The 23061-nt window shown below is 39.8% G+C and overlaps 1 protein-coding gene across 4 annotated transcripts in view; it reads left to right on the top strand.

Annotated features, from left to right (window-relative positions):
- The window catches only part of uacab (uveal autoantigen with coiled-coil domains and ankyrin repeats b), a 55481-nt gene extending 52490 nt beyond the window's left edge, over positions 1–2991 (top strand). For all 4 annotated transcript variants that reach the window (XM_026937558.3, XM_053229402.1, XM_026937559.3 and 1 more), the window contains one exon: positions 329–2991. In XM_026937558.3, coding sequence (XP_026793359.3) covers positions 329–400 — 72 coding nt within the window. In that variant the 3' untranslated portion in view covers positions 401–2991. The remainder of the gene's footprint in view (positions 1–328) is intronic.
- Positions 2992–23061: the final 20070 nt, after the last annotated feature.

Genomic DNA, 23061 nt, shown 5'->3' with positions numbered 1-23061 from the left:
ACATGAAAAAAAATAGTATAGATCATGTGTTAGTGTCTTTCAGTGGATTTGGAATGGAATCTTAAAAATGTCACGTTTGATGATAACCAGAATAAATGCTAAAATGCTAAAATATGCTAAATTGCTATAATGTTATTTCTGGTTGCAAAAAACATGTAGTTTTCATAGCATGTCAAAATTTGACCATGTGAAGAGTTTTCCCAGGCCGCCACTCATTTGAAGTCTCATATAGCAGCATACAAATGCTAAACCATGCCTCCGGCTTAAAAAGTGGCTGAAACCAGATTTGCTCAGACTGTAACAGTATCAACTTGCTTGTGTTTTGCAGGGTCACATGGATGAAGACGTTCAGGCAGCGTTGCTGCAGATTATCCGAATGAGGCAGCAGTTTGTGTGTTAAACCTGGCCTAGAGACACACTCTGACTCAAATCCACTTTAGCCACTGAAGGTGTGCAGTTAGAAAACAAGGATCAGTCAAAAAGCATCAAAGATATTAGAAATCTCACTAATCACAGATCGGGATAAGTATCATAGGTCTTAGGAGTAGCATTTGCAGGACTGATTGAAAGAACTACAGTACTTTACTCCTGCGTACTATAATCAGTGAATAGGTGAATAGGAGAAAAAAGGTAGTAAACTGTAGGGTTCTTTGTCACTGGGGTGATGCACTTTTTTACCTTTATCTTTTACCTGGAAAGCTGCAAGTGTACCTTTAAATTATAACCCTTGAAGCTAATTAATGGTACAAGAGTGGTCTTTAATAACAGCCTTCTATTTTAAGTTATTTTTAAAGGTATCATACATTCATGTTACTGCGTAAAAGATACTGCCAGTACAAAAGTTGTAGAAGAAGAAGACTTGGAATGAAGAGTTTACTACTTTTTTTTCTGAGTGTTCTTCCTGATGGTTATAAATATAATGTTTAAGAAATGTCTAGGAGGAATAATTGAGTGGTTCGATATTTGGTGTTGAAGGTTTGCTTTGGAAACACAATGGAAAGGCCCAGGGGAGGAAAAAGAATCCGTTTCTGAAACCTACTTCCTGCAGTGTGTGTCCCCCAAGCTGCAGTGCATTGAGGGATTTATTCTACTTATTCTACACTATGTTTTCAGATTTATGAAACTCAGTATCCTTTCCTTCTATATACATATAGAGAGAGCTACATTTTTAGATATCTTTTTATAGAAAACTGGTTAGGGAGCAGGTCTCCTACTCTTTCTTTCTTTTTTTTTTTTTGTTTTTGTCAGGCACAAAATGTAAGATCCAAGTGATTTGACCCATGCTCAAAAGGAGCCGTAATTTAGATTAGACTTGATCACGTTTAGCTCACTGATGATGTGGTAGCCAGCTGTGCGTTCATGGATTTGAGTCAGCGAGTGTTACTGGTGCTGGGTGACACAGGACACAGCCTGGATATCTGCTCCTGTTGCCTGGATGATGCTGCCCTCTTGTGGTGTGACTTGGCTGGCCAAGTTTTGATGACATAAATAGCTCTTTGTGGTTCGTTTTATTGTATAGCTGCAGATGTGATGCATTTGCGATAATTTTTTTTTCTTGGTGCTTCCAAAATCTGATATTTTTTATCAGGGCTTTGTACTACTTTTGATTAATGGTCACCATGTTTATGGTAATACTATTCAGCAGGACTGGACTAGAATGACACTATACCTATTCATTGTACTTTTTCATTGTATTAATGTCTTTTCCCCTCTTCTGAAATAGTACAGTGCATTTAGAAGCCACTAGCTGACCTTTAGCTGTAGCACTGACATTAACAAAACATAACGACAGCAAGTTTATTAGCACATATTAACTGCGCTCCTATGCTAATTGGCTATGCTGATAATTTATTGCATAAAAAGGGCTACTGATTTTTACTAACTTATATAAACTGAGGTTTTTAGTTCTGTATAGACAATGCCAAATCTTACAGGATGTGCCTAATCATCTAAATTCTACTATTTGATCTTCAGGTAGCTTGCTTTCTTGTTTTTTTTTTTTCAAAATTATATTCTTTTTTGCTTTTTTTGTTTTATTTTAAACAATAGTTTTAAGCAATTCTAACATAAATAAAAGTGCCTGCTTTAGACTAAAATGTCTCAGTGTGTTAATTCAGTGGGTTGCCCATCAGGAGAAGTGTAGAAAATTTTCTTTCTTTTCTAATTTTTTTTTTAATCCCATCCTTGCAGACCCCCTTGACCAAGTCCATCTGCACATAAACTTAGTTAGCTCCATTTCCCAAAATATAAACAAATTAATAATTTAAACCACCGTGACCCTGACCACAATAAAGTAGTTACTGAGGGTGAATGAATGAATGAATGTAGTGAATGTGTTGTGCTGCACGAGCCCCCAGTATGCTCCCATGCCTTTATTCGTCCCATGAGCATAACCAAGTATAATATTAGGTATAAATAAATTTCACTTTTGGGATGCGGGATGATTAGTAGTGTAAGCAGTTAATATAAGCAAAATGGGGATTTTAGTGTAGTCTATATTATTTATTATTATAATGATCATTTATGACATTACTGAAATTTATACACATGATAATGTTGAGGAAACTTATCTGTGCAGGTCACCAAAGCTGTGCAAAGCAAGGGCTTGTAGGAGCCTGGATCATTCTGACTTGTATTTTCCACTCCTCAGCTGTCCAGTTTTGATTGTGCCCAAAGCAAATGCAGGTTTTTTTTTTTTTACCCCAACGTTGGTGCGAGGTCTGCTTTGTATGTGGTTCTCACCTGTATCTTTCTTAGACGTGCTGAGCCACAAGCAGTGTTTGTGTTTTGGAAGATGTTTGAAAGATGCCAGAACTGACAAATGTTGACCTAGTGCCAACTTTGTTCTGTAATCAAATTTGCTAAGGTTGCTTTTGCCTTTCAGGGCTCAACTGAACCCTAACCGTTGCTAGACATGCTCGCCTGCTTGATTTATTCCACATTTTGGAATGTACATTTTGTGGGATTGTACCTAATAAACTGGCAACTTGGCATAGTAGTTCCGTATTAGTTTTTCAGCCTAGATTTATTTTAGATTAAATTCTTTGCTTTGAGTTGCTGTGCCATTTCCTTTTTTGTTATTATTATTTTTTTCTGTGCTCTACCTAACATTTAATAGTTTACTCAGCACACACAGGATACATACACACTGTGCAGTTAAGAGTAAAGATTCAATTATGATGACTATGAGGGTGACACAGTTGCCTCCTCACAGCTCCAGAGTTCCTGGTTCGATCCTGAGCTCCTGAGTTTGATGTATCTGTGCATGTTCTCTGTGTCTGTGTGGGTTTCCTTTGGGTTCTCAAGGTTCCTCCCACCTCCCAGAACATGCTGTGGGTTGATTGGCTACCCTAATTTACCCATAGTTGTGAAGGTGTGTGTGAATGTGTGTGTGAACGTGCTGCGATGGATGTCCAGTGTTCCCGGGATAGGCTCTGGCTCCACCGCAGCCCTGACCAGGAATAAACAGACTCTGTGAAACTAGGTATAATATTTATGTCAGTCGTTTGGTAGAAACTAAATTAATTGAAAGCCAACAGAATTATTTTAATAAGAAGGAATAAGAGTAATCCAGGGTTCAGATCCCCCGCTGGATGTCCTCAGCCTCCAGTTTGAAATCCACTAATCAAATCATGCTTTTTGTCCATACGCCACTCTCTCATTTCATTTTACTTCATGTTTGTCAGTGCATGTGGTTTTACTTTAAACACAATCACGGCAGGAATGACAGGGGGCTCTTTGGCATGAAGGCTCCTCTTTTATCTCGTAGCTTGCATTGATTTATACTTTTGTGTTTCCCTGGAAGGTTTGGTATCCCAGAAATACCTATAAACCTGATGTGGAGTCTTACCGGAGAGACAATATTGAGCTTCCTTTAAAAGGATTTAGACTTTTTTTTGAAGTCACGGGAAATGTGGATGCCTGTTGGGTGATATAATATCAGTCTTATCTGCTCTGTTTTGCTTTGTTGTTCTCTGGCTTGTCATTAGCTCAGATATGGAAATATTATTTTTTAATTCAATGTTTTGTCATCTTCTTCAGCTTGTTTAGCGGTTGTGCTCTGAAACAGTCCATATGTTTCGAGAATGTTATCAGCTGTAACATGTGGCTCTGTTTGGGAAGGAGGACATTCCAGCGCTTTGAACTAAAATCCTTTGAGTGTATTTGAGCTTTAACCTCATGCTTTATACTTTCTAATGAATCCAACATTTCTCTTGTATTTGGTTGCTTAAGGAAGTGAGAGAGCGGTTTCAGATCGCAGCCTCTTTCTCCTCCCTCTGTTTTTTCTCTTCACCGTGTTTTTTTTTTTTATGGCTGTGTTATTTGTGGCCTATGTGGTATAAGCTGTTCACAGCAATTATTGCAAATACAATTCAATCTGTTTGGAGATTTCCCTTTAATCTTATTTCCAGACCATAAGCAGAACCAGAGACACACAAATATACACACACACTATGTCTCTCTCTCTCTCTCTTACTCACTCATTCACTCACACACCCCCTCTGTTTCTCTCTCTCTCTCTCTCACATCCTTTCTCTCCATTGCTTTCTCTCTCTTACACATCCTCTCTCGCTCTCTCTCTCACACGCTCTCTCCCTCACTTTCCCTTCTCTCTCTCTCACACTCTCGTTCTCTGTGCTCATTAATCATTGCTGTAAGGATCACAGTGTAGGCCTGCTGGTTAACGGCTCCCCTGGCGGTCGTGGTAAGGGAGGGGGGCATCGTCCTGTTCATGCGCCTTTGATGCGCTTAGTTGCTTCAGTTACTCTGTAGTGTGTCTGTGCTGTGATTCATAGCAGGGCTGCAGCTTATTAGCCTCACTGTGTCTGCAGATCCATCCACGTCATACAAATCCTAGCTGCTTTTTGTTCTGTAATGTTTTGACTTTCTGCTCATGTCTTGTTATCTCTTGCTTTTTTTCTCTCCCCTATAATTCTGTTTATATTTTAGATTCTGTTTTTTTGTATACCCCAATGTATAATGCTTAATAAACAATTAATCATTTTAGGCATAACAATTTCTGACTTTTTTTTAAGTTGTTTTGAGAACCGTTTTTGCATTACATTTAATCGTTCCTACAAAACTTTTAACATTCCTACAATGTTGCTGCAAATGTTTTAGTTGGAGGAACGTTAAGGTTATCTTTTTTAATCTGTTTATAGTTTATGTATTATGCATTTTTCATCTAACTGGAAACACTTGGAATGATTGTTTTAATAACATAATGAACCGTTTTTATAGCAGATGTTTCTAGAATGTTGCAGGAATGTTATTTTTGCAATGTTCCAATCTAAATTTCCTAAAACCTGTATAATATGTATTGAATGTTCTAAAGCCATTCTCTCTTATGTGGGTTTAGGTTTTGCCTTTACGTTTATAATGACGTGGAGGGGGTGGTTGGTGGTAGAGGGGCTAGAGTTTTAATCATGGTACATTTTTACACCATGTTACGATGAGATATATAAATGCTTGCATTTTGGTGTCTCTCTGTCTCTTGTGCTCCCTCCATTAACGCTCTAAGGTCGGTTAAAAGGTTTGCCATCATCTCTGCTTCCTCTTTGGGCTTGTGCTGTCTGCGTCTGGGTTCTTAATGGACTATTAGCCAGCCAGTGAGCACTGTACAGTCCAGAGCATGCTGTCCTCTCTCTCTCATTAGTCCCCTCCAAGCTGATCCCTGTGCTCACTCTCCCCTTTAATGTTTTTGCAGACTTCCCAACACTTTGTTGCCCCTATAAAGTTCATTTATAGCATAATGGCACTCTGGAGGACACATGGACCTGATTTGGGCTGGATGGATTCAACATGTCTCCCGCTCTGATCCTCCCTGATCCTGGCCTGACCCTGCCACTCCAACACCTGGGAGGAGGGAGGAATAGAGGAGGAGGGATGTGGAGAAAAAGGGCTGGAGAGAGACAGACAGAAAGGCCCTTTCATTTGTTAGGATTTATTGGTTGGCCATGGGAGAGGTCCATTACTGCAGCCAAACCCTCAGCACTGCTGGTATCAGGAGATCTGCTTTTATGTGCCAGCAAAGAACCGCAGAGCTGTGTTCGCCTCACCAGCACTGCATCCTGCGAAACCGTTTGTTGTTTTAAACCGTCCCAGATCTACCCTTATAACTTACACTTTAAATTGCGCCAATAAGCAGCTGGAACACGTGCTTAAATAAACGTAACCGGCGCTTGGTTCAGCGTTCTGATTAGAACACACAGGTTTAAGAATCTGAAGCTGTCAACGCTGATTCGAAACAGGCCTTTTTAACCGCACAGTAATTACACTAGAGGAGGTTAACATGACACACCATCTTTTCCCTGAAACGCAATAAGGACATTATACGCTGCACGCTAAATGGTTTCATCTGAGCCCACTGTTTTTCTTCTTCCCTCATTAGCTCTTGGTTAACCACTAATGCCCAGTGTATCTGCTCGCTCCCCCCTTGTTCTTCTTCTCACTCAAGGACTTAGCAAAACCATATGCGGCTCTTTTCCCTCCAAGCCCAACTTCTTAATAATCCCAAAGCCAGAACGGAAAATGGGCCGCATTTCCCATGTCTGCTCTGGGCTGAGAGCATGGGGCCGTGTCCGCGGTTTAGCAGAATAAGCTTGCCGAATCACTGACCGGGTGTTTGGAATTGGTGCAGAAACCAGTGTTGGCTTTTCATCGTCTTAAAGAGGCAGGCTTTGCCTGTGGTGGCCTGGTTTTCAGCTCTGTGGAGAAGGTCTGTGGTTCTTTACAGGCTTGTTAAGAGGGGAACCGCAGGCACAAAGGTTGGAAGTGCAGGAGATCTGTGACTCCTGCTCCGTACTTTCTCGCTTTCTTTCTCTATGTGGCCATATTTTAAATCTGATAAAGTGCTTTGTGGTCCATAAGCATCTATGTCTACATGAGTGATCTGTCAATCTGGTTCATCACTGTTTTCTTTCAAAGTGAAAAGTTTTTCATCACTTTCTGTTCATTTCTTATGAAATCATACTCTCCTGTAATTAGATTTTATTGTATACACTTACAGGAAAGTCGAAAGAACTTCACGTGAAATTTACACGTTTTTTAGACACTTCACATGGTATGTTTCACTCTTTTGATTAAGAATGAACAGAAAATACAAATTCATTTTATTAGAATGCTTACCAGAAAGGTATACATGACATCAGATATGAAGAAAGACAACATTCATTAATGTGAATGTCAACAATGCATTTACAGTGTTAGTTCATTCTTCCTTAGTAACTGACTGGTCAGGGTCACAGTGATTTACTAGTTGTTTTTTTTAAAGAAAAGCACACACACAGAGGTTTAGACCACACCCACTTTGTGTTTAAATACAAATACCGAAATATTTGTGGTACTAAACTGATACAGATAGTGTCATTGTGTTACACTCCTATTTCACATGTAGTGCGTGTTTTATTTCCATATGATTTTTACATGATTCGTTTACTTTCAGTGATTTTCTCACGTGTATAATTGTTTTTCACGTGATCACATATTGTTTACATCATGTCACGTGTTTACAGGGCGTAACATAGTGAAATACACATTCACATTCGTTTTTCACCTGATCACCTTACTCACATAATCACATGGAAAACTTATGATCATATAAAATGTAAAACGATCTTCTGTAATACTTTTTTCTCTGACTATACAACACACAAATAAAATGAAGCTTTATTTAGGAGCATAAATATGAATTAAGTAGCACAATCCATAATTCATCTTCAGTAAGCAGTTTATCCTGGTCAGAGTTAAGGTGGATCCGGAGCCCATCCCAGGAACACTGGGGATGGGGTGCCGGTTCATGGCAGGGCACCATGCACACTCACATTCACACCTAGGGGCAATTTAGAGTCACCAGTCCACCTACCAGAATGTTTTTGGAGGTGAAAGGATGTTGTAGAACCCAGAGGAAACCCTTGTGGACAGTGAGGGAACATATAAAACTCTGGACCGTAAGACTGTAGACCGTAACCTGAGCTCAGGCTCAAATCCTAGAGCTGTCAGGCAGCAAACGATTCCAATATTCCATATTTAATTCCCAATACTGACATAAACAAGTTAATGCACCTCCAAGTTAAACTCTGTGGATGACCATAATGGTTCCAAGTAGTTATTTAAAAAAAATAAATAAATAATGCCTGTTTTCACTGAGAGACTCAAAAGTTCCTTTATTCCAAAGTCAATATGTGGTTCACAGCAATTAAAGTAAATACAGCTCAAATCACTATTACCTCTTGTTTTTAAAACTACACAGTGGCTTTTCTGTCATAATTTCCTACATCATAAAAAGCCTAGTAGCTCTTTCTCCTCCATTATTGCTGTTTTGACTTCTTTTTTTTTTTTTTTTTTTTTAAATTTTTAGCTCACTTTATTTACACATTCACTTCACTCCTACTCATTCACATCCACTTCACAGCTAAGCTGTTCTTTTGATTAAGTGTTCCCCCACATACGACCTGATGTGTTTACTTCCTAATAACGCTTCCAGCAGGAAGTCGGCTGCCGGGCCAAGGTGCGATGGTGAAGGTGTTGAAGATGTTTAATGTTCCTGAACGTTTCCCTCTCAGCAGAACCGAGCAGAAGGTCTTAGTTTACTCATTATTCCCCTGGTTCTCGACCAGAGTGCTTTAGGTGAACTTGGAGTGGTGTGACTGCTGATCATTAGCCTGGAGAAAGTGCATGTGTTACATGGGGCCGCTGTCCCACAGTCCAATTATTGACATGAAAGCTTTTTTTCTGTTCTTTGGAAGGAATTCACAAGATGTAAACAGGTTGTAAAGTAGGGGAACCTACATCCGTATATTTATTCCTAAAATCCTAGCACATTTGGTAATCCTTAGCGAGGAGTCCTTAAAATAATCAAGAACAGTTTGGAGGATGAAAACAGAGCTAGATACAAACCATGTGCCTTGGATCTCACACCAAATTTAAGATTGGTCTACTAAATTTGGTTTATATTATTATGGTTATTTAACTGCTAGGATAAATTATTCAAATTCCGAAGAATTTTTTAAATTTGTATGAAATTTTTGTACTGGCTGTCTTTCCGAGAAACAAAAGGAGAAATATTTTAAATTAAATTACACCTTAAATAGAGGACCATTTTTGATATTGTACTGCCAGTGTAAATGTCCAGGCATTCTGTGCTGAATTTTAATTAAATTACCTTCTCCTTTTCCCTCTCAATCATTAAGCAATGCACAGGGTTTTCTCCTTCTAATGTTGCTTTAAATCTCTCTAATCTCACCTCTTTTATCCGGAGCTCTCCCCTGTTAGCATGGCTGTGATTGCTGCGTGATTGCTGTCTGCCTTTGATTGTTCCTTTAAGCCTTAAATTTGTCTTTGAGTCGTAATGCAAATGCCTTGATTAGATGTTTCTGGATGGTTCCCTGTGCGAGGTGCTGGGTTCCTGCGGGGAATGGTGCCTGGCAGACTTGGCTCGACAGATCTGATTTGCTTTTACAGCTGAGCTGAAGGTCTGCAGGACGCACCGGTGAGTCCACACTTTCATGTCTCGACTTCAGAGAGACTCAGTCACAACCTTTCAAATCTGGCTTCAATAGATGGCAAAGGGAAATATTTATGAGTGATCTGCACAACAAATATCCAGGTGAGTACTAAGCATGAGCCAAAGCTTCCAGAGACAGAGATATCACTGCTGTAATATCCACTGAGGGTGGATGTGCTGTATAAATCCATCCGGTCTGTAAGGGTACCTACTATGCATAAAATACAGTGCCAAAATTTATAAGCAGGGTCAAAACATACGGTCATACATCAAGACCTATGCTTTGGTTATTGATACAAGTGTACATATTGATATTTTTATAATTCTTGATTGATAATGCAATATACAGTTTTGTGCAAAAGTTTGCACGCACATTAGGCCAAAAGGACAAAGGAACTACCAACTAGGCATTTAGTGTAATGGGATGACAGATGCTCCTTCATGATCACACGTAGTAATGGCTAAATAGTACAAATAGTGCATATTAAGATATTAATAATGAATAAATATTACAAATAATATTTTTCATAATATATTATAAACTAATATAAAAATATTAGTTCAAAAGTTTGAATCTCCCTTTCTGAAAGTAATTAATATTATTTTAAAATTTGTAATAACTTCTCTAACAATAATAATCATAACAGTAATAATAACAATAATTCAAATGATTATTCTCACTCCTTCTGAAGAAGAAAGCTGCTTCTTTTTTCACATCCTGTGAGCAGCTTTTCAATCCTGTCAGTTTGCATTTTTACCTTCATGGATTTCTTTGTAGAAATTAGATACACAATCATTTTCCCCCATGTTTGTACCCAGGAACTAGGGAGTGGGGTGTTCAAACTTTTGCATTCTAGAGTTATGAGGTGATATAAAAAAAACTGTTGATGTCTTGGGAAATGTTCCACCTCGGATGTCAGGTAAATGGATGGCGTTGCAAGATTCTAATTTTACACCCCTCCCTGCGCTCAGCCACTAGCCCCCTCTAATTACCATGCTAACACACTCCATTAGATATTCACCATCTACTGCCTCATTAGCTTCTGCACGCTAATAGCGAAAGAGATGCCAGTGAAATGGGCTGTAATCTGCATAGCTAGCCAAGCTGAAGCACTGCCTGGGGCACGTCTGCACTTCAGAATGGATCTGATTGGAGAAGCATGACCCTGGCTTTTATATAAGCTATTTAAGGGCACAAACTTGCCGGGGTCATTAGTGTGCTTTGGAATGAAGTCGTGATATTTCACTCTCACCCTGCAGAGGGAGTGCTTGCATTGTGAAATTTCCATGACCACACTGGATGCAAGAGATTAGTGTCATGTATGAAGTGTGAGCCATTCTTCCTACTTCCTTGTTGAGACCCAAGTGACATCACAAGCATATGCATCTTGTTATATACAGTTGATGAAATCTTACTCATCCATCTGATGATGAGTGAATATGGACTTGGCACTTATCTGAAGGAAACCATGAAAGCATTCTGGGAGAAATCTCTGTGATCTCACCAGAAGACTTTGACTTCAGCTGTCTCTCTCTCTCAGTATAACAATTGACTATTTTGGCCCTGTCTCTCTGTTTACTCAGGTGAAATGGACTGTCATCAAATATTTGTGATTTAGCGCTCTGTTTTTGTTGGCTTTGCCACTGCCAAGCATTGAAGCAATGCTTCACAGGCAGCACAAGTCGAAATCACACTTTAGAGATATTTACCCAGCCGCTGCAGCTGTGACGTCTGCTGGAATCGTTGTGGCGGATCCTGGGCTGACGTTTCCATCGGAGGCAGACCGCCAGTCCTGATTATAAGAGTAAACATGGCAAGGTATGACTGGCTGCTAGGTGGAGTTGCCCTTTGATGTCAGAACTAATCATTGTTCAATTATTCTACCCGAGCAAACTGCTCCAATGATAGCAATGGCAACGTGTCTAAAAGGAAATGAGTATTAAAAGAAAAATTGCAGCCTGAAACACATTAAATATGTTTCTAATCAAATATTTGTGACGTGTTTATTGATTTTGGTGATAATTTGTATTTTTGTTATTCTGGTGTGTGTGTATGGGGGGGTGGTTTTGTTGGTGTTGGTGTTGGTGCTGGTTGGGGTTCACTGCCAGGAGAAGACATTTCAGTAATCTCAAACATAAGTGCTAATGTTCAGAATTTGCTGTTAACTCCTAAAAACAAATGAGCAAGAGCTTTTTATTGTCACTCGCCATTTTTCCATGACATTAATTAATTTCCAACCATCCAACATACAAGTAGCATTGCAGCAAACTCTGAACTCAAAGATACAGAATGCAATGCAGCTATATAATACAGTTGATCTGAGTTACAGCAGACACTGCACGGCTAGTTAGCAACTTATGAGATGACAAGCAAGATGATGTTCATCAAGGATGGTGGTGTTAGCATGAAAGTTGAAGATTAGTAACCTTATGTTTGAGCAGAGTGTACAGATGAGGAGATGAAAACTCTGCTGTATCACTCAATCAACAGAGACTTGATGTAGGAAAACATTAGTCAGGGTAAAAAAAAAAAAAAAAAAAAATGAAAATGGACCAACCAAGTTTAATATTGATTATACATACTGATATGCGAGTCCTTCAGGGTGGATTTTTTTTCATTTAAGGATTCAGAAGCTGCCTATTTAGGCAGTGGTGTTAACACGGAGTGCTGATTCTCTTGCCAGATGTTTGATCTCGGCACTGTTACAAAATATTTTATGAAGGCAGTTTTCATTTGCAAGGGAGAGCGCATTTCAACTCCAAAGATCTTACCGTTCAGCTGTAATGGCTGCACCAAGGAAAATAGAGTACATAGACTAAAATCTTTACAGTGATTTTTCTTACATGGAAAAATAAAAGATTCGCAATACTAATTTAATATACTCCATAACATCTATGTATTTCTAGTCCTCATGCTTTAGTAATTCTCCACATGTCCAGACTGAGCTCTTATTGTATCTGATCACAACACTCAAGAGTGTAGTTAGATGTGGGCCAGGAGAAAGCAGTCATTTAAAGAGATGAAGACCAAGCCAGAGGCCTCCATTTGGCTCTGATCAGGCTCCATCTGAATCCCCGTTCCTGTGGCTTTGGACTCCACTCTGACAGGTAGAGCTCCCATGACTAAAGTACACTGGAGGCCTTGCCTTTCTTCCCCGAGCAGAACGAGAGCGAGTATCAAACGGCATCTAGGCCCCTTTGTGGAGCGCAAGACATAAATTATTTGGTTCTGGCAGATGTTCCGCGATCGAAATCTGCATGAATCGAGAGCCATTGGCAGTGTGTCCCACAACTTATTAGTTTTCATGATGCATGCTGGAGCAGCTCAGATCCTGGCAGATTTACACTGATTGTAAATCAGAGCCTGTCGTCATCTCAGCCACTTTGGTAGAGATTATTTCACTCCGCTAATAAAGCAACTCCGGCTCAGCTTTACAAATGCCTGCAGGTTAACAACCTTGGCAGCTATGTGATCTCAGCACTCTGTCTCACACTTCGCGCAACTCAAAGGGCTGGGAAAGGAGCAGAAACCCCAACCATAATGGAGCCTGAAATGGATCCCATGTGGTTGTTAGATCTGAGCCCACCTGACTTTTCCATGCTCAAGTGTCAAATGTTTAGGGTTTCAGAGCTCATTTGTTTCCCTTTTGATGGCAGTGTGTACTGGTGCTTTTCAAGGATACACTAATTTTCTTCTTTAGCCAAAGAGTTCGCATATTTTCACTTTTAAAATGATGCAATTATTAAGCAGCAAGTGTTTCTGGGAATCGTGAGCGGTTCCCATCAAATACCGAGTGATTACAGTGATGATTAAGAGTAGGCGACTTTAAATAGTCATTTTTGAGGGCATTGTAAGTGAGATACAAATAGTTCTCTATACACGGCCTTCGTGGTGATGAGTAAAAGATAGAGGACAGCGCAGTCAGTGTGTGGTTTCCTTTCATGATTCGAATAACTGACAAATAACGCTGTCAATTGCCCAACAGTGATCGTATGAGCTGTCCTGCTGGACTATTACACAGCACTGTTCTCATTCCTCGCCCTTTTACTTTCCTTTTTCATTATTTAGCATTGCTTCATGTGAAGAGCTGTTTGTTATACTGAATTTCTTCATATAATAACAATAATGTCTTGAGTGGTGGTTTCAGGGCTCGTCATTGTTTTGTGGGTGATATTATATGAAGTTGCTATTCTGACCCTTGGATCAGGGTTTATTACAGCGATCCAATGGATGATTTGTTCTTACAAACCACAAAGCCAGAGTTTTCTCACAGCCTGAGTATACACGATCCACTACAGCCCCCGAGAGAATGATTGCAACTCTTTTCTCTCACACACACTGCTGACGGTTCTCCATTCCTTCTTTCGGGAGTCTCGTTCCTTCCCTAAGGGATTTTGCACATGACTCAGTAAGCGGTTTGTGTGGTGGGGAATTACACATTTTAAAAAAGGTTGAATATGAGTAATTAGCATTCTAGAGAGTACTGAAAGACTTCTACTGTCCAGATTTTATAGTAACGGTCCCGGAATTGGGGGTACAAGGCATCATGTATCGTGGTGGTTTTGATGTTGACAATAGTAGGGTGACAATATGCTGGGTGGCCTGGAGGTCTTTGATGGGGTTTTGGCTGAATTCCTCTTCTCCCTGTTGTGCACTATTTTGTTTATAACATACAGTAAGAGATTCCCTTTAAGGTTTTTTAGTAACGTTGTTAACCTTGGACTCGATTTTTGTACACAATCTTAGAGAGAAAGGGTTCCTCAGGGGTTCTTTGGATGGTTGCTGGTTATAGTTTTCTAAAGAGGCACTGGTGCTTCAGCAGTTAGGGCTCTGCAGTACTGACCAGAAGGTTGTCACTTCAATTCCTGGCACCACAATGTTGAGCCCTTGAGCCTGTTGGAAGTCGATTTGGATAAAAGTGTCTTCCAAATGAATATATATGTAACTGTACTTATGTGTTGTTCAGGGTTCTGCATAAAACCCTTCAGGGTTCCCCCAGAAGGACAAACCAAAGAACTGTTTTTTTTCTCCTCTGAATGCAGGTTTATCTTGAAGTACTATCAGTTTTTTTTATTTGTGAATAATAGCAAACAGAGGCAAAGCAAAACCTTACATTTGTTAGGAATTTTGGGCAATTGGCGTTTCAGATTGTTGCATAATACAAACATAAACCACTTTGATGAAGACAGGCTGAGTGCTGTCAAACTAATTTGAGGCATGCTAAATTCATTACTAGCAGACTGAGCTCATCAGACACAGTAGATCATAATTCTGCTGCTTGGAATGTTCTCTGAACCTTTCATTTTCTTTTTTTGCTTTCAGCATTTTTGTCGTTCAACAACAAACACGCTAAATATGTTTTCTTTAAGCTACCCTCTGCAATTCTCTGTAAAGATTGTAATCTAGAGCATTTCCTCATGTTGTCGACATGTCATATGCACCCAATTCAGTAAGCACAGTCCTCATAGGTCCTGTTTCCCTCTTTCCTGTGCCTTTTTCTTGGAGTTCTTCCACAAGCAACCAGTCTGAGAGTGGGTCTGAGAGTGGCCCAAGGTGGGCTGTCAAATTCACGCCTGGAGGAAAGCCAGAGGAAGAACAGTGCTAGCTTGAGTCTCTCACAAGCACTACAGACGCTGAACAACACTCTCGGGTTTAGCTGCCATCCATAAATACTAAAACTTTTTTTTTTTTGTCATTAAAGATTTACAGCCACAAAAGAGGTCTGTTGTCGCTTAAGGGACCTGAGTGAGCGGCTTCAGGGCCCCTTTTTCTGGGTGACTGAGGAATGATGAGACTGTGGGAAAGGGAGACTAATTATGGAGAAGGAGTTGAGACGTTGAGTTGAGAATTTAGGGAAGACAAACTTTGCAGATTTTTCAGAGATATTAAGAGGGTGAAGAGGGCATGTTGCCAGGAAAGTGTGGTTAGGGTTTTTCTGGTGGAGTGGAGGGGATTTTTACACCATCATGCCATTGTTTTACTTGAATTTTGGCTGTAAATTGTCCTTCTGCTTTTGGATTGAAGATTAAAAAAAAAACCCAAACTTAAATAGAGGGACATTCACGGTGTAATGTCCCTTACTTCCAGTGTTGTCACGATTTTTTTTTTTTTTTTTTAAACTCTGTGAGGTTTTGACTAGTGAGTCAGTTCCAGTTGCAGAACACATCATATTAAACTACCTTATCACAGAGAATTTCACAACCAGACCTTCCCTGAGGCATAACTGTGACCACAGTGCTGCTTCTTTTTCTTTCTGCCTGTTAGTTTCATGATCTCACATCTTTTATAGTGGAGAATGAAAGGACCTGTCTCTCATTTCTTTCAGTCTCTAGGAACTAACTTCCTTATTTTTTAGTAGCCCTGAGAGTGAAGGCCACAGTAACCATCCTAATTGCAGCAGCTTTATTTCTGCTTTACAAAACCACACTCACCCTTGCTATCTGTTACACTTATCATAACTGCTAAGCCGATGTTATGTGCTAAACCACACTAGTCCTATTTTGTGGACACCCTTTTGTGCTGTTAATGTTTCCTGGAATCGATGCGCTAGAAAGTAATCAACTATCAGTGGACCAGTGTGATTGTGAGGCGAGCAGCGTTGGGCAGCTAGGCCTTGTTTATGGTGTGGTTTGTAAGTAGCCGTGGTGTGTGTGTGTGTGTGTGTGTTGAAATGGCAGGGACAATTAAAGATGGCCCCTGCGGCCCAAGCCGCCTGATTTAATGCAGTGGGTTGCGTGGGTGAATTGACTGACCCCCATCTCAGTCTGGCTCCCCAAGGGCTGCTAACACTGACAGGAAATGTGTGTTTGAAGAGAGAAACTGTGTGTTTGTGTGTGTGTTTGTGTGTGTGTTTGTGTTTGTGTGTGTGTGAGAGAGAGAGAGAGAGAGAGAGACAAATAGATAAAGTTGTCTGTAAGCAAGCCACAGAGGTTTTTGGTTTATGTGGGAGATATTCTTTAAACATGGCCCCCACCTCCCCAGTCCACAAGCTTCAACCCTTCCATCATAAGATCCTCAGTGGGGGGGAAAAAGAGAAGAAAAACAGGAAGGCTCACGTCCTTCATTTCCCATTCTTTCAACAGATTGCTTCTTTTTCCCATGGCTTTGAATAGAGATGAAACAGGGCTTTCGCGTTAGACTGTACGAACCATACAAACATGTAGCCTTAGGGTGAATCCCGTCGCAATATTACAATATGGAAAGGACTGCTTTGATGTGCATGTCTCCGTGAGATGAGAGACGGGGGAGCAATAAAAACAGGACCAGTGGCGATGCTTTTGATGTCAACACAGAGGAATTATCAAGAAACAATTTTCCCTGGTCTTAGGCCAAGACTTGAGGTTGCACTGAGATCCTATCTGTCTCAGACCACATTTAATGAAACAGATTTGTCACTGTAATAAATGTGAATATTGGACAGTATCAGAGAAAAATTGCTCTCTGTGGTGAGTGGTGGGAAAAAAAAAACTTTGTATTAAAATGTAATTTGTCAGTCAGCACTCTGAAAGTGTGAAAATATGAATAGACATTCCACCCTATTAAAGGCTATTAGTGGAATAGTCACTGGCTTGTATTACACATGCTGATTTGGACAAACATTTGTTCACATACTGAACATCAGTATTATTCATTCATTGCACATTATTGCACGTTAGTATGTCCACGTACAGCTTCCATCTCAACTTATAAAACATCATACTGCCTTTCCTTGTGGTGGCTAAGTTGTGGTCTACCAATTACTAACAACACATCTTGAAATACAGTATATCTATATTTGTATTTAAAGGCCCTTCAGCTGTAGGAAAGTACCTCAGGGATCAGATGGTGGCCCTTAGCACTTGTCCAATTCAGGCAACTATGCACAGTTTATCTTTACAACATTACAGGCTTTAGTCTAAATAATACAACAGACTGTGAGTTATTATATTAGGGATGAGGAGTAGGATTCAGAAATGTTTTATTTACTTGTGGCATGGTAGATCTTGTAAGAATTATAATACAACAAGATTATTTTCCACACTACAGCATAGAGGGATACAAAGGTACACATACAAATGGACTTCACCTCCATCTTCCTTATGGGGATTTTGAACTGAGGATACAATTAGTACAATCATGTCCTAAATGTGAAATGCATTTGTTATAGAATGTGATTGGTTTTCATATTAAATTTCAAGCTGCAGTTATGTTCAGGAAGCATATGTGTTCCTGGTTTAATCTTTAGCTCAGGTTACTGTCAGTGTGGAGTTTCCCATGATCTCACTGTGTCTGTTTGGGTTTTCCCTGGGTTCTCTAGTTTCACCCACCTCCCAAAAACGTGATTGGTGACTCTAAATTGTCACTAGGTGTGAATGAATATGCAAAATATCTCTGTGCATGATGCCCTGTGATGGACTGGCATCCCATCCAGAGTGTATTTCCATCTTATAACTATGGCATACAGGTCTACATTAAAGCAGCTTTGGGTAAAGTATGCTTCTACATTTTGAGTGACTACATGACTATAAAGATAAAATAAGGTTATCACCTAAACATTCCATACTGATTAGCAGAGGGGGACTAAATCTGGAATGTTCAACAATCACATATGGATGTGATTGGTCAGGTAGACACAACCTTTTGGCAATATAATGTACATTGTTTTGTAACTACATTCATTGTAGTTACAATTTTTAAAAATATATTTTAAAAAATGAATTACTGAGGGCAACATGGTGGTTCAATGGGTAGTGTTGCTGCTTCACAGTTCCAGCATCCCTGGTTTGAGCCCAAGCTCCTGAGTTCTCCCTGTGTTCACAAGTATATCCCCTCACCTCCTAAAAACATGCTGGCAGGTGGATCATTTCTGGGATAGGCTCCAGATCCACTGCAATCCTGACCAGGGTAAAGTGGTTACTGAAGACCGTTGAATTTATAACTGAATAATAAGCTGGGACTTCAAAATACAAAATACACCTCATCCAAAGCTGCATAACACTATATTTGGGGGATAAAAACAGACATGCAGAATTCTTTCTGTCTTGTGCTCAAAAATATTTCACACATCTCCAGTATATATTACATTGTATGTCCTTGTTACAATAGTCACACCAGCCTGTTGCAGCCTTCAATGTTTCATAATTGTAACACTGGACAGGCTTTTCATTTTTGCTAAATTCTGCATGAACCATTTGCGATCTTGCAATCAAAAATTTGCAATCAAACTTGATGGGGTTAATGATGGTAGACATGTGTACATTACTGATACTGAAATCACTCAGCATTTGATCACTGTGTAATTGAGTAAAAAAAAAAAAAAAAAAAGAAGAGTCAGTACAACCATGCAGATCTACTTATTGAAACAGTTGGGTTCCTCCCATAGGCTCCTCACTCAGCTTATGAAACTGCCATTCCTTTCCAGCTCTTGACAGGAACAGTAAAGTTGAGTAGTGATTACTATGGCATAGAATTTATCCAGCATGGACCTTTTCCCTGCCCTTTCGTCTCAGCTCTCTGCTTAGCCTTGCTCAAAAATATGGGGGGGTTGGTGGGGTGGGGTTGGGGGGTTGGTGGGGTGGGGTTGAGGGGGGTCACCCTCCTTGTCTACTCTCTCTCACTCGCTCCATCCCCAGGAAGCTCATTATCCTGTTAACACTACATTTATCTGACAAGACAAAAGTGAGCGGGTGACCCAGCCACCATTAAAGATTAATAGAAAGGCATAAAAAAGGGACAGCGGGATAAAAAAACATGCCTTAACCAGGCTTTTCCTTTTAAAAGTTTGAGATGGGTCTGACAGGATTATTAATCAGACGAGAGGAAAGATCAGACCTCTGTTCCAGCTCCTTCATTTAAAGTCTTTAGTTAGCATGGCTGGAGAGGAGGCCTGGGTCAGGAGGGCTGGCACTAATTGGTTCTACAGGGCTTTGAATAACAATGAGTCCAATTATGAAATCACTCCGAGACACACCGAGAGAGAGAGAGAGAGAGAGAGAGAGTGGTAGAGGAGCAGTGCTTGTAAATTCAGTGTAGTATTCGAGATGATGTGAGGCTGGAAACCTATGGAGAGGAAGCAAAAAATACTAAAGTTGGTGTAGAGTGAGAGAGTGAGAGACTGAGAGAGTGAGAGAGTGAGAAAGAGAGATGGAGCCAACTTATCTCTACTTCCTTCCCTCCCTCTGTGTGTGGCTATTAATAAAGTGTATAAATCATTGGTGGTATAAATTTTAATAACAGGTTGGTGAAAAACACTGAATGTCTCTGAAGATAGCTCCAGCTCATTTTAAATTCCATTTGCATTAAAGACTCACATAAAACAGCAAGATTTGAGCTTTTCTTTTTTATCTCATGTTCATTTATTAATAATGATTCGTTTTTTATTCCCTGTCTGACTCTGACACAAGCGCTTTAGAATCTAAATCAGAGCTTCTTCATAACAAATGCTCTCTGTTTTACTTCCTGCTACTTTCTCTCTCTGTGTGTGTGTGTGTGTGTGTGTGTATGTGTGTGTATGTGTGTGCTTTTAATGTGCATGTGGGAATCTGTACCTACTGATGTGGGTGTGTTTCATGTTATGATCTGATGGCTATGCCTCTGTATTTGTAGGATCTTGTCTGAAAATATCAAGTCCTTTTGATGTAAAATGTAAGTAGTGCCCTTTTGGCATGTAAAAGCTGTAAATTAATTGTCTAGTAAATTAACACAGCCTATTGTTTTCAAATTACAGCCATTCAATAATGGCCTGGCAGTGCCGTTTCCCGTTTTCCTAATAAGCTAATGTTAATTTAAGCTCCTTAATTACCTAATTAATTGTGCCATTCTGATTGCACTCGTTGCTGTTTGCTTTGCTGAGGCATGAACCTGCTCTATTTGTCTGTTTGAAGACTGAGGCGTTTCGCTGAATAATTCATAGCACGCTCTGCCAACAGACAGCATCGCCATTTAAATTATGAACAGATTCGTGAAATGCTAACCCTCTCTGACTGCCTGCAGCTACACGGAGAGGGAGAGAGAGAGAAATGAATTTCTCAAAGCGTACTACTTCACCTTTAATGAAAGGGGGATAGGGTGGAGGAATGGAGGAATGGTGATGGTTCAGGGGTTTAATGTGTATTATTAGACAGTGCATAGTGAGGCTGGACCCTTCCTCTATTTCCAGTAGTCCAGCTCAGTGCACGTGTGTGTGAGTGTGTATAGTTTTCTTTTCTGGGTTCTTCAGTTGCTCATTTAAAAGCTCACTCTAAAGAATCCGGAGCAGTGCTTTCAGAAGGATGGAGTGAGGGAGGACAGAGAAAGAGAGATGCAGGGACTGGGGAGGGGTTGGGAGAGTGTTTGAACATGGAGAGCAAGTCTTCTTCAGCAGCTTCATAGAGGACTGAATATCAATCAGGGAGTCGTGCTCTCCATGCCAGGTGTGTCCGGAGTCCACCAGATTAATAGGGAAAGACAGACAGACAGATGGTGTGAGAGGGAGAAAGCGAGTAGGGAGCATCTCGATGGACTGTTGTTTGTTCAGGATGCAGTGGGAGTTTGCTCCCGGCCTTCCAGGCTTTGCTTTCGTTCTCTTTTTGTGAATCTTCCCTTTATCTCTCTACACTTTATTTACTTTTGCTGCAATGTCCTAACTAGCAGTCAATCCTTTGCTTGTTATAAAGGGTGTATGTGTGTGTGTGTGTGTGTGTGTGTGTGTGTGTGTATATAATTTTTTTTTGTCTGTATCCTATCCTTGAGATTTGGCAGATTGTGCATTCTGAGATGCTTTTCTGCTCACCATGGTTGTAAAGAGTGGTTATTTGAGTTAGTGTAGCCTTTCTTGTGAGCTCAAACCAGTCTGGCCATTCTCCTCTGACCTCTCTCAACAACAAGGCCTTTCCTCCCACAGAACTCCCAAATACTGGATGTTTTTTTTTGTTTGTTTTTTTTCCCTCACTATTCTGTGTAAACCCTAGAAGACTGTTCCATGTGAAAATCCCAGGAGCTTAGCAGTTTCTGAAATACTGAAACCAGCCCATCTGGCACCTAGAATTATTCTTCTACCAAAGTCACTGAGATCACATTTTTCCCCCATTCTGATGTTTGACATGAACATTAACTGCAGCTCTTGAACTTGTATCTGCATGATTTTTTGCATTGCGCTGCTGCCTAATGATTGGATGATTGCAGGAATGTACAGGCGTTTCTAAATAAAGTGTTCATGAACATACAGTGTATATATACACTACATGCACTATTATCTCTTTAGTCACTTAAGTAAGATTTTACCACTAAAACAACAAAAAAGTTGTATCCCTGAACGTGACAAACGTGAACTTCTATTCCACTTCCCTTGAAAGTCTTTTTCATGTCTCCAGCTGTTTGTTTAGTATTTTTGCAAATCTCTCTGGCAGTTTCTTTCTTATTTTAATTCTGCCATTTCTTTATGTCTTTGGGTCTGTTTCTTCCATTTCTGAATGATGGTTTTCACTGCTGTTAATGGTGTCCCATAAAAGGTTGATATATTGTTACACCCTTTTCAAGCTCTCTGAAAGATATTTCATATTTTGTTTTAGGTTCTGTAATAGCTTTTTACCCAATCTCTTATATAAGACTCAGATGAAAGTAAAGTTGTTTTGACTGATTTATATTATTTCGCACGTTAAAGAAGCACATTCAAATACATTAATTAAAGCCTGTTGATGGAGATGCAAACTCTTGAGCTTGCTTAGACTGAAGTGCTGTGCTATTTAGGATATGTTCTAACTATTGTAACTATTATAACAATAGTAAAACACGAGACAAGAGGAAAAAAAACCACGGAATTTGGATTTGTAGATAAATTGTTAAATAGTACATTTTACATTTTGGCTCCCAGAAACTAAGCACACTTCTCCAAGCAACCCTCTGTGTATTATTTTGTGTGTGTATCTCTGTGTGATCTCTATTTTGGTGTTATTTCTGCTAATATATTTAGAGATTCTTAAACATCTTCATCATCTCCTTACTGACAAACAACCATACAAGCAGACAGACTTTCTTTTTCTCTTAAATCCTACACTGCATTCCACCATTCCACCCTTTGTAGTGACACCACATGCTAGCTATGCTAATGTGCGGCCCAATTTGCATAATTAGAGAGAGAAATGGTGTTATTATTAAGAGAAAACGCCTGAGTGAGGTTATTATAACTCTCGTAGCAGGGAGCTGCAACTGCACCCACTCAAATGAGCCTGTCTGCCTCCTCCTTCACTCAGCAGCCCACATTCATCATAATTAATTACCCACGATACATCTTAATGATATTTACTTTTCTTTAATATAATTATTTGTGCTTTTTTTTCAGAAAGGAATGTGTACACTTGTGAAGTGGGCCTGTTTGCAAAGGGAAATAGTGAAACTGAGGGCCTGTTATTTGGATTATTACAGGAGTTTTTTTTTTTTTTTTTTTTAATATGCTGGAGGTGCATCATTAGTTTTATTCCCTAAGTGTGTTTGTGTTTAATAAGGCTTCATCTCTCTAACTGCACAGCACACATTAGGGAGAGATTCAGCAGAAGCTGCTATTATTCTTCTCCTCGTTTAGAGAGCAGATAACAACCAT

This window comes from Pangasianodon hypophthalmus, chromosome 25 (genome assembly GCF_027358585.1).
Source record: "Pangasianodon hypophthalmus isolate fPanHyp1 chromosome 25, fPanHyp1.pri, whole genome shotgun sequence".
Taxonomy (NCBI): domain Eukaryota; kingdom Metazoa; phylum Chordata; class Actinopteri; order Siluriformes; family Pangasiidae; genus Pangasianodon; species Pangasianodon hypophthalmus.
Note: the sequence above shows the minus strand (reverse complement) of the source record. Positions and strands in the feature narration are given on the sequence as shown.